This window comes from Macrobrachium nipponense, chromosome 13 (genome assembly GCF_015104395.2).
Source record: "Macrobrachium nipponense isolate FS-2020 chromosome 13, ASM1510439v2, whole genome shotgun sequence".
NCBI classification, from domain to species: domain Eukaryota; kingdom Metazoa; phylum Arthropoda; class Malacostraca; order Decapoda; family Palaemonidae; genus Macrobrachium; species Macrobrachium nipponense.
Window position 1 is genome coordinate 89,710,179 of NC_087206.1, and position 12,113 is coordinate 89,722,291.

The 12,113-nt window shown below is 36.6% G+C and overlaps 1 protein-coding gene across 4 annotated transcripts in view; it reads right to left on the reverse strand.

Annotated features, from left to right (window-relative positions):
* Nucleotides 1–8,254: 8,254 nt before the first annotated feature.
* LOC135225186 (snurportin-1-like) overlaps nt 8,255–12,113 on the reverse strand; it is a 60,464-nt gene continuing 56,605 nt past the window's right edge. For all 4 annotated transcript variants that reach the window (XM_064264470.1, XM_064264473.1, XM_064264469.1 and 1 more), the window contains one exon: nt 8,255–9,002. In XM_064264470.1, coding sequence (XP_064120540.1) covers nt 8,913–9,002 — 90 coding nt within the window. In that variant the 3' untranslated portion in view covers nt 8,255–8,912. The remainder of the gene's footprint in view (nt 9,003–12,113) is intronic.

A 12,113-nucleotide genomic window follows, 5' to 3' on the forward strand; every position in this document is an offset into this window, starting at 1 on the left:
ATAATAGAAATAACTGCAGAATGAATTTAAAGGACAGGGACCTCTTATACAAAAGCAATAATGTAATAGAGGAGGTAAAGCATAAGAAGGCATTCCAATGTATTTTTAACAATATATCAGAATTTACACTCAAGAAAAGTCTTACTTTTTGCTCACTACAGTTGCTTCAAGTATAGTACTACACTTTCAACCATGCCTTCCAGTTATAAATAACAAATGACACAACTTTAGTAAAATTCAAGGCCATATCTGCTTAATAAACAATAAACTTGGAATAATGTAGTATTGATTATACATTACCAATTGGTTATGCTATTAATGAATAACACTTTTGTAATATCTTTGGCATTATTTCTGGATAGTGACCCTTGACATTTTTTCATCAGCTACCAAAGTTATAAACCAGCACTATAACTAAATTTATAACAATACCAATCTCAGTAACATCATATCACACACCCATTATTCCAGCCAATGTTCTCACCAACATTATCATCAACATGAACAATATTGCTGTATTCATTTTATTGGTACCCTTGCTTTGCATATGATTGGTCAGCTTAATCAAAAGAAGCTAAGAAAATGTATTTTACACAATAGTATCAGCATGCACTGCTAAACAATCTTTTCCATACATATACTAGTACCTTTTGGACAGAAAGTTGAGATAGCAAACAATTTTTAAATTATGGGAACTACCATAAAAAATTCAATCTGCAATTTCACAGAGTAACAAAATCAATAAATGTCAGTTGTCTGGCAATTCATAAGTCAGTTTTTAAAACTAACCTTAAGAAAATGACATTTTTACAATAAAGATTTTATATATATACTTACCAAGTACTAACTGCATAGCTATAATTTCTACTTTTACAGCAGCTTAGATTTGAAAATTCAAGGTAGCTAATCTTTTGTTTTTGGTTTGGTAACTGCCCCACCCACTTTTGGGAAGTATAGGTACAACGTAGCAAAAGAGTTAAATTCATTTATGCTCTATGTCTCCTTGAAAAGACTACTGTGGCAGAGGAGCGGCCATTCTAAATGCAAATGAGACTGAGGGAGCACATCCTGATTCCTTATATTGCTTAGAGGCTGCTGCCAAAGGTCCTGGGTGGACATCAAAATTTTGAGTTCTGGCTATGGTAGCCTTGGGAAACAGGCTGCAGCGATCCAATGGTGCAAAAAGAGGGGCTGATCTTTGGGCTGGAGTCACCACTTGAGTCATAAAAACACACCATTGTTCTCTCTTCTACAGGATTCCGGCTGCAAACAAGGAAGCAATTCCTTAAGAGCCATCTCAAATTGCCTTATCGGCATAGGAGAGCACACCTAACCAGTCAGCTGAAACGTTAGCTTGCAGGGAGGTGCAATCCTCAGTTTTCTTCACTAGTGCACCTATTGTCCAGTCTAAAAAGCTGAACACTTCAAAGACTAAACATATTCCTAATCATGTGATCCAGCTCTGATGTGGTGATCAAACACTTTGTGGAAGCAAGGACGATCGTCTGGACGAAACAGTTAACCAGGAGAGGTCGCCTTTGGAGGCGGCAGCCACTCTCAATGACAGGGCTTCTCCAGTTTCATAGGAAAGGTATTTCCTCTTGGACAAACAAGGAGGAGGGCTGCTAAAAACTTCCTTCCCTACCAATTCTCAATACCCGACGGGGCTTTCTTGGGTGAAGATGAGAATACCATTTTCGGTAAATTCAAGGCTTCTGCAGCTGTCTCATAAAAAAAGCTGATCCTGGAGACGAAGGAGTCGCAGGAGAGAAAAGTCAGAAAGCAATGGAGGAAAAAGTGTAACGGACACATAAGCAGACGAATTTTGATCCTGTTCGACCTCCTCCTCTTCATCTGACATTGAAGAATTAGCTTCATCTGTAGGTTCTCTGTTGGACGAATGATTCTGAAGCAAGTCAAGGATACTGTCGAGTTGACGCCAGATATGATCTAATGAAGGATCCTGTATTGAAGGATGGTGTGTGCTACTTGTGCCTGTCTGATGACGAAGATCCAAAAGAGAAGTCAATTCTCTCACCTGAGCTGGAGAACTCACCTGTACTACTGAAGTATCACACACTGCATACTTAGGTACAGCACCTGTTACATTTTCCGGAAGAACGGGTCCTACAGACCTCTTGGCACTTGTCGGATACCTGGATCCCACCAAACACATGGATCCTTAAGATCCCACTGTAAACCCGGATCTATGTGAATCCACGTAATCTGGATTCCTCTGATTCCGTTAGGAACGTGAATCCTTCAGATTCCACTGGTACAGATCTTCCTGATCCCACAAAACATTTGGATCCATCAGATCCCACAGAGCACTACGATATCTTCGTTTTCAGCGAGAGAATCTTGGAAGAACGTTGGGCACTGCATAATGATGATCCGACTCAGAAATCATAGGTGAAGCACGGTTGGGAACAGTGTCAAGGTAATTACTTTATAGCAAAGGAAAATAAAGGAAAGGAAAACGCATTTTCGAGAAGTTCGGCAGCAAGGAGGCATTAGTGCATTGTGTTGGGAGGTGCCTGTTCTCATGATGGTTCTAGAATCGGCAGGAGTGTTGTGGAACTCGTCAGGCGCCAAAGTGTCGTGAGAAACGCCGCAATTTCTGATGCAATACCTCGTCTAGATTCTTCGGAGAAGTTCCGGTAATCTCAGGAGTCTGTGACGTTCGCCGTAGGCTCCGCCCCCAGAGTGCCGTATAAATACGACGGACGAAGTAGGAGGAAGCAGAGATCATCAGTTAATCACAGAGATCATTAGTAAGAGAGACAGATCAGATTATCAGTGGACGATGGTTAAGAAGAAAAGTTGCTCGAGAGTTGGTTGAATTTTGGTCAAGCCATCTTCAGGAGTGGACGACCGAGTTATTTCGACGTTGGGGGAGACTTCAGAGAAGAGACGTTCTGCTAGAGGTTTTGGGAAGTTCCTGTCCCTCAAGTATCAAGAGTAGACATTATTTGCTGCAATAGTCAAGAAGACGTCGGCAATCGCAGTTCTCCTTTTGTGAAGCCATCGTTTCGAGTTGCCAAACCGGCCGGCAAGTACTTCCATTCCTTCACTGTTCCCCCAGTCCATGCAGTGAGAGATTCTATTTTTTATGTAAATAGGAGATACCATTCTGCATTAACCTTTGTTAGTAAGCTTGTAAATAAACCTTTGTTGTTTAGTGTTTCTTTATATATTCGTATCCCCAGTTTCAAGTGTTGGTGTTGTCAATTTTTTTGTTTTTGTTTATTTCATATTGAACCTGAAGCGGACCTCTCTCTCAGAGGCCGTAACAGAACGTCCCAAAAACTACACGAAGGTTCGGGACAACGATCCCGATACTTAAGTCACTTACGTGGAAGAGGAGAGTGACGATCAGCAAATGAGACTGGCTGGCCTTTTAAGCGGCCTAGATCTCTTGAATCGCCAACTACTGCCCTTACTAGCACTAGTCAGAATCAATCGATGAGAGAGCATGAACACCGAGTTGGACGCCTTTCCACTGGTTGCCCACCGATACCTGGGATCCATGAACAACAGGTTCAGTTGAGGGGGCAACTACTCGTGGGCAAACCCCATCGACCTCACAGAGATATCACAATTTGTCGTAAATTGTATTTTTCCTAACTACAGGCAGTCCCCGGGTTACGACGGGGGTTCCGTTCTTAAGACGCGTTGTAACCTGAAAATCGTCGTAAGCCGGAACGACGTTGCTGAAAACATGTCCACAGGGAAAATTTCACTAATTTGCAATTTTTCTTAGGGCCGTATCTCTAAAATTATCACTAATTTACTTTTTTCATGTGCAACACTATGTATTCACAAATTACTGTATATTTTCATTAAAATACAAGAGAGAGAGAGAGAGAGACGAGAGAAGACGAGAGAGAGAGAGAGAGAGAGTAATATAGAGAGAGAGAGAGATTACATAAAACCATTAAATTCGTTGACCATTGTATGGCATTGTTACTTTCCCAGCTCGGAGTGTCACTGGAGTTATGAGGTAGGGAAATTGATACAGAAAAAGACGAAGGGAAGAATTTTCTTTTGAAATTAGTTATCGTATTATTACTACTATTATTATTATTATTATTATTATTATTTGAAAATATAATAAACACGTGCATCGACCATAAAAATTCTCTCATCTCTGTAAGAAAGAGGAATTATCCTAACAAGTGAAATGGAAACGTCATTTTCATCTTTAAAATACGACCTGTTTAAGTAGCACCGAAAAAAGCCGCTATTCGCAAAATAGAGAAGAATCTCTACAAGTGTAACGCTGCTGAAGTAGCCATTACTTTTAATAAAACTATGAATTTTGTAATTACAGTTTTATTATTATTATTATTAAATAACTGAAATTATCAATAAACATTTTACATACTAGTACCATAATTCTTTCATCTCGGTAAAAGAGAGAGAGAGAGAGAGAGAGAGTGTTTATCTCTCTCTGTTCTCTCAAAAAATACTATAACGCTTCCAGCGAAAGAGAAGGAGGGAGTTACCACTATGACACATTATTATCTTGTGTGGCAAAAGAGAGAGAGAGAGAGAGAGAGAGTTAACCTTAATTAAAAGTGACATGGATAGATTAGTATTGTATTTCTTTAAAATACTATCACATATGAATTTTGTAATTACAGTTATTATTATTATTATTATTATTATTATTTGAAAGTATTAAAAACAAATAGTACAAGTACATAAAAAATCTCGAGTCTCAGTAAATGAGAGAGAGAGAGAGAGAGAGAGAGAAGAGAGAGAGAGAGGGGGGGGGGGGGGAAATTTCATGAGCACTTGATGGCAACACAGAAGCTCCTCCCCCTTCTGTCACAGAACTTGATATATCTCACAGTTTTAGTACCTGGAGTTAGAGAAAGAAGACTGGGATTTCCTTCATTCTTCCATAATTTTTTAAATATATAAGCTAAAATCTTACTAATTCACTATGGTATTTTCTTTAATGAATTGATATTATTGCTGTATAAATTAATATTAATATTTGAAAATAGTAAATCATTTATTTATCATACAAAAAACCATACATCTTTGTAGTAGTAGTAGTAGTAGTAGTAGTAGTAGAAAGAGAGAGAGAGAGAGAGAGAGAGAGAGAGAGAGAGAGAGGAGAGAGAGAGAGAGAGAGAGAGAGAGAGAGAGAGAGAATTATTATTTTTATTATGTGATATCATTTCAACTTATTAAACTTACTAATACAGTATTAATCAAAATTAATATTTGAAAATTAGTAAATCATTTTTGTATTATAAAAATGTATTTAGTCATGAAAATAAACATCAAAATACACTAATTAGTGATTATTTTCGTCGGAAAATACAAAGAGAGAGAGAGAGAGAAACTATGGTTTTTATATCCAAGTCTAAGTAGAGTATAAATGGATTCTTTAAGTGAAATAATGTTTCAATGATATTTTGCTGTTTTGTATTAAAGAATATGTATACTGTTTGAGAATGCGTTCCTTATCCTTGACTATGGTTACCATACAGTTTAATAGCGTAAATTAATTTATGCGGCCTCCGCTCAGAAACTAGTTCTGCATATCGTTAAAAAGCATAAAAAACCATCGTAACCTTGGAATTTGCGTTGTAATCTAACCAGAAACTTAGTTTTGTACTGTTATAAACATTGCGCATCGCAAGCTAGTATTCATTCCCTCGGAAACTAGTTCCGCATATGAGGCGTCACTAAAAAAAATTAGAAAAATACGACATAAAAAGTGTCGAAAATCATCATAACCTCAACATTTTTGTTGTAATCTAACCAGAAACTTATTTTTATTAATATACTGTGCTAAACTATAAAGGATTTTTATCATAGTATGCGTTTTTTAAAAGCGTCGTTAACTCAGAGCGTCGAAAGCGAGAGGTGGGCAGAGAGGCGAGCAACACGGTCGAAAGCAAAGTGACTCCTCTCCGCGCAGTCGAGCTGACCGCCAACTGCCGGAAAAGTAGTTAACTACCGAACCCCCTTGTTCGAAGCTTATGACTGGTTCAGCTGCCGCTAAGTACCTTCCTATTGTTAAAGGACCGAGGGTTTGTATACGTATCGGAACAATCAAATTTTTCATAAGGTGGGACTTTAATATGTCGAGGTACCACTGTACCTTGTTATTAAATCTTACGACCACTTCAGCTGGCGCTGATAATAATTCCTTATGTAAAGGACCGATGGTTTGTATAACATGTTGGAACAAGTAGAAATTATAGCTATGTAGTTACTTGGTAAGTTACTTTTAAAAAAATATTAAAGCCAACTCATTAAACAAAACGGAAAACATTTTCACAGTATTTCATGACTTACATAGCATTTTTACAATAGCCTCATCTGTCCTTTGTTCCCATGTAATGTTAATACCCATTACAACATAATTTCTTGCTTTGCTTTCATCTCAGAATTATAGAGCTAAGCATGCATGTATGTTTGTAAAGAAAGTATGGCTGTTTCTGTATTAATCAATTGTTAATACAATGGTTTGTTGTTCAGATATTTGTTGTTCAGATACACTGAGAAATATGGTTTGCATCCCATAACAAAATCCCATTAATTTTCAGTCAATATACTTACATGAATAGCAAATCATAGTAATATATACAAGGTAAACATGCTGAAGGTCCTTGAACCTCTGGATGATTCACTACTACAACACTCCATTTATTTATCAAAAGTTCTTGACTGATGAGAAATTTAAAATGATTATATAACTCAACTATAAAAAGTCTCACTTGAACAGAGTATAGGTGACTTACCCCTGGGAAGATGTGCACAGTACAATGATGTCACATAGAATCCCCATGGTGGGAAATCAAATTATGTATTAGTTGATATCTTCAGATAAAAAAAAAATAAATACTAAGCCTCTATGTTTCCCTGACTAAATCACAGCATCATATTTCTAATCAAGAGGATTTTGAACAAATAAATAGTATACCAGTCACCTCTTGTCCCTCCATGTTGATAACAGATCTACCATGAGCAGCATCTGCCAACTTTCTTGACTGGTATTAGGTTACCATGGAGGGTCAACTCCCCTAGCTCAAGAATAGGCTAATACATTGCATCTTTTAAAATAAAGTCAGAACACAAAGCTTTAAAAAAAAAAGTCCATTATCTTATAAAAACAAAAAGGAACTCAACCTAGGACTACCAGAAGCTAAAGGCAATGAACTTGGAACTGTAACCAAGCAAATAGTCTCCACATCAACCTTAAATAGCATTTCTAGGTAAATGAATCTTCAGCAGGAAATTATCTTTAAGTCAATGATTAAGTGACTTGGCTGCATGCTTCTGCTTTGCTAATTAATATTTACCTTTCCAATGGTACAAATACCAAGTTCTCAAAAGACTCTTCTAGGCTGATGTAGATTCCGGCTTCTCCCAATCAAAATTCATCCAGGACAAAACAAGAAGTTTAAACTGACCAGAGACCTGTGGGTTCCAAGATCTAAATTGGGTGAATTTGGACAAGGGTGCCTTCAATCATTTTAAATTCTTGGCAATTGAAGAAGTGTGCTACTGAGTGATGTACTCTACCCAATTTCCTTTCAGATTTTAAAATGATTCAAGGAAAAAGAAATGAGAAGACATCTTAATTTCCACAGACATCATCAACATCCACTTTTCCCTTTGCAAGATGTGATACAAGTGCTTTTCACTCTTCTGTCTGTGCACTGTCTGAACTTCTATTTGGTCCAGATCTTCCTATACACTTTTTCCATGATTTTCTGGGCCTTCACAATACTGGTTCTTCCCCTGCTCCTGTGCTATCTCCTACTTTTCTGATTGCCTGCTTCTCCCCCCAACTCCCCTTTCTTACCACATGTCCAAACAATCTCCATCCTTGAAATCTAATTTTCCAGCCTTCGAATCAAACATCTTTTGGAGATCGTCTAGTTTGTAAAATGAGTTTCCAGCCACAAATCTTAGTATTTTTTTGGCCACACTTCCTCCTTATTTCCTCCATTTCCTTTATAAATGTCTGCTCTATAGGATGTACAGAGCTTATACGTCTGAATAAGACTACTTTTATGCATCAAATCAAGAATATAATGAAAAATTGGTAAAAAAAATTATTATCAATACATACTATAAACAACCAACTAGTTGACATTATTAACTCCTAGATGACTACCCTATGGGGTTCTTTCTAGGAAGCATCTTTAGCAAATTACAAAAATCTTAAAAATCAAACAAAGGAACAATCCAGAAAATAAATGTTGAAGATTCAGACACAATATATCCCTAGTCATTATTATTTGTTGTTGATGTACAAATATCCATGGGTCAAACATGAGAACAGTTTGAAAGAGGACAACATCATAACCCAAAAATAGGTTTGATCTGTTTTCATTTGTTACAGCCTATATTATTCCACAAAGCCTGCTATTTACTGAAGATAATGAGTTATAGATAAGATAAGCAAAAACTGAACTTATATAAACAGTGGACCATCAGGCTTACAAAATCTAAGTAGCTACTTTACCATATACTTTTACCAACCAATGCTAGATGTTAACCGTGCAACACTAGTGATCAAAACCCATAGATTTTATAGAAGCAAGTATTCTATATTGCTTTCAAGTACCGCCTTCACATCATGATGTAAGCTCAAGGTTACTAATACTACATTAGGTTATCTAGTAGAATCTAATAGGTATTAGCCTACTAATGCAACTGGGAGCAAGGATGACATAAAACCATAGTTTATATAACATAAAATGAGTAATATAACATAATAAACCACATTAAATGTGCTAAACAGGAATGACCAACATGAATTTTTTTATACACATCAAGTGTTTACTATATACAGTATTACTAATTTATATCAACAATAAAGTATATGTACCTACTAACAAACAAAGCAAAGTTGACTAAGATTTAATCTAAATCCTCTAACTGGTGGCAGATTCCATTTCCTCTTCAGCATTTTCAGATGCGGGGCTACTCTTTGGTCTCTTATCTTTCCCAGGAGTCACATCCATCTGTTAAAACATAATCAAAATTTAATCATTCGTAATAAATGACCCAAAAGATCCTTCGTATATAATTGCAGAAGAACATACATACAAATGATTGCAAAAGATCGGAAAGGGACTTGAATCGTCAATAGAAACCATGGTACAAATGTATAAAGGCTCCCACTCTCCTTTATGGATGTAAAGAATGAATACTGAATGTGTATGAAAGAAAAGTGAATGAATAAATGGATGGAAGGATTATGAATTTTAGGGACAAGCCCTGTGGCCTATTTTGGTCATTCAGTGAGGTAGTGGAATGAAATAGTAAATAACTTGATGACTAAGGAGATGTAAATGAAGATGATAACCTAAAGGTAACAACATAACAATATTTAATTTAAAAAATATATACAGGCGGTCCCCGGGTTACGACGGTTCCGGCTTACGACGTTCCGAGGTTACGACGCTTTTTCTTAAATATTCAATGGAAAAATCCGTCCTGGGTTACGACGCTGACGCTTCCGACGCTCCGAGTTAACGACGCTTTTAAAAAACGCATACTATGATAAAAATCCTTTATAGTTTAGCACAGTATATTAATAAAAATAAGTTTCTGGTTAGATTACAACAAAAATTTTGAGATTATGATGATTTTCGACACTTTTTATGTTGTATTTTTCTATGTTTTTTAGTGACGCCTCATATGCGGAACTAGTTTCCGAGCGAATGAATACATACTAGTTTACATATAACAGTCCAAAAGCGCAAATAATGAAAAAATCATTGCTTGTTTCCAGTAATAATAACAAAACGAAGTTTCTGGTTAGATTACAACGCAAATTCCAAGTATCCAAAGAGAGACATTATCCAGTAATTTGATCAGAGAGGCGTCTTCCGACGCTCCGAGTTAAGGACAGAGAAGTGTTCGTTTCGTTAAACGGCCTCTGACTCATGCCAGTAAATGTTTTGTTGATACTAATAATATAAGCCTATTTAAAGATACGTTTACTTTAATTAGTCTATATGATACGTAAATAGTAATCAACTGTTCTTGTAGCCCTCAATATTTGGCAAAATCGAAGTATCCAAAGAGAGACATTATCCAGTACGTAATTTGATCAGAGAGAGAGAGGAGAGAGAAGAGAGAAGAAGAGAGAAGAGGACAGGAGAGAGATAGAGAGAGACGAGATAGGGGGGGAAGAGAGGAGAGAGAGAGAGAGAGACGCTTTGGCAACAATGGTCTCGGGGGTTTTTATAGCTTCCTTCTGCTTGATGATCGTGGATATTGTAGAAGGATTTCGACCATACTCGTTTGCCAAATCGACGATACGAACGCCACGTTCATGCTTTGCTATAATTTCATGTTTTGCTTCCATCGAAATAATTTTCTTGGGTTTTTTCTTATCACCTGCTTTGTCTTTAGCTTTGAGACCCATGGTTAATAATAAAATAGACAAAATAACACGAAAAATAGGCGCAAATACAACGAACTAAACAACGACGTGTTAACATGCAGCACCAACAAACAAACAGACTGAACGCCATTTATCGGTCGCCTATACAACTAACACTCATCGCAAAATCGTATCTCAAATATTTCGTTGTATATCAAAGCTTGTATTTTCGCAAATTTTGTTATATCTCAAAACATTCGTATATTAGGGCAATCGTATGTCAAGTTTCCAATGTAATTTGATCAGAGAGAGAGAGAGAGAGAGAGAGAGAGAGAGAGAGAGAGAGAGAGAGAGAGAGAGAGAGAGAGAGAGAGAGAGAGAGACGCTTTGGCAACAATGGTCTCGGGGATTGACGTAATGTTTATTTTCTGAACAGATAGGACAGAGAAGTGTTCGTTTCATTAAACGGCCTCTGACTCATGGCAGGAAATGTTTTGTTGATACTAATATATAAGCCTATTTAAAGATACATTTACTTTAATTAGTCTATATGATACGTAAATAGTAATCAGCTGTTCTTGTAGCCCTCAAGATTTTGCAAAATCACTCCAGGTTGTACATAAAACTTCAAGAATGTAGTGTCACCAGAGGATTACAATAGTTTTTACCTTCAAGAACCAGCATTCTTTTATGAAAATAACTCCAGGTTGTACATAAAACTACAGGAAACAACATGTAGTGTAACCAAAGGATTACAAGTAAGGTTTTTATAACTTTTTATTAGTTTAAGACATATTTCCAAGCGTCGTTCCGGCTTACGACGATTTTCGGCTTACGACGCGTCTCAAGAACGGAACCCCCGTCGTAACCCGGGGACTGCCTGTATACAAAAGTTAAATTAAAAATTGAATTTTTAAAAATTAAAATACATTTAAAAGTATAAGTGCACACTTGTAAGCATTAATGTAAATGCTAGAATTAGATCTTAATAAAGTAAGTCAATTTTAGAATACATATTAATCTCTTATAACCAGCCCGAGATGAGCCTTTATTAGGCTCAGATGTCTGGATAAACTAATCGTTTATAATAGTAACAATAATCTCTTAAGAATTTTACAAGGTTGTTGATATCGACATAATTTCCTAAAATACGTATATGAAAGTTGATTTCCTGAAAGACCAAATTTTCTGCGGGCAACACCATATATTGGACAAGAACCCAGAATGTGTTCAACTGTCAAAGCTGTGTCAATTGGGAATGACCGATGGGAAGTTTCTTTTTTTTTTATATAAACAATTTCAGTCCTCTTATCTCTATGAAAAAATGAATGAAGACTGCCGAAAATTCCAATTATGTCTAATTGCTATCAGTTTCTTATTTGTGGAGAGGTTTGAGAAACATTGCTCCTGTCATTCGAGGCATATATAGTTTTGGATAGGAGACTTCATGTCAATGCACGGAACTTCATGGATATCCAATGATTTTTAATTACATACCCTTTTTGCTTTTCAGCTTTTTCATTACCTTTGATCCCCACATGGGCAGGAACCCAGCAGAACGAAAGATTTGTGCTTCCAAGGAATTTGATAAAGCCACTCATGAGCTTTGAGGATCCAAGGATGGGATGAATTGAGACCATAGTATGTACAGACTTTCCAGAACACTTCCAGATTCCGAATACATTACAAATGTCTTTTTGTTGGTGCGATGAACAATAGATAATGCTCTATTAATTGCAGA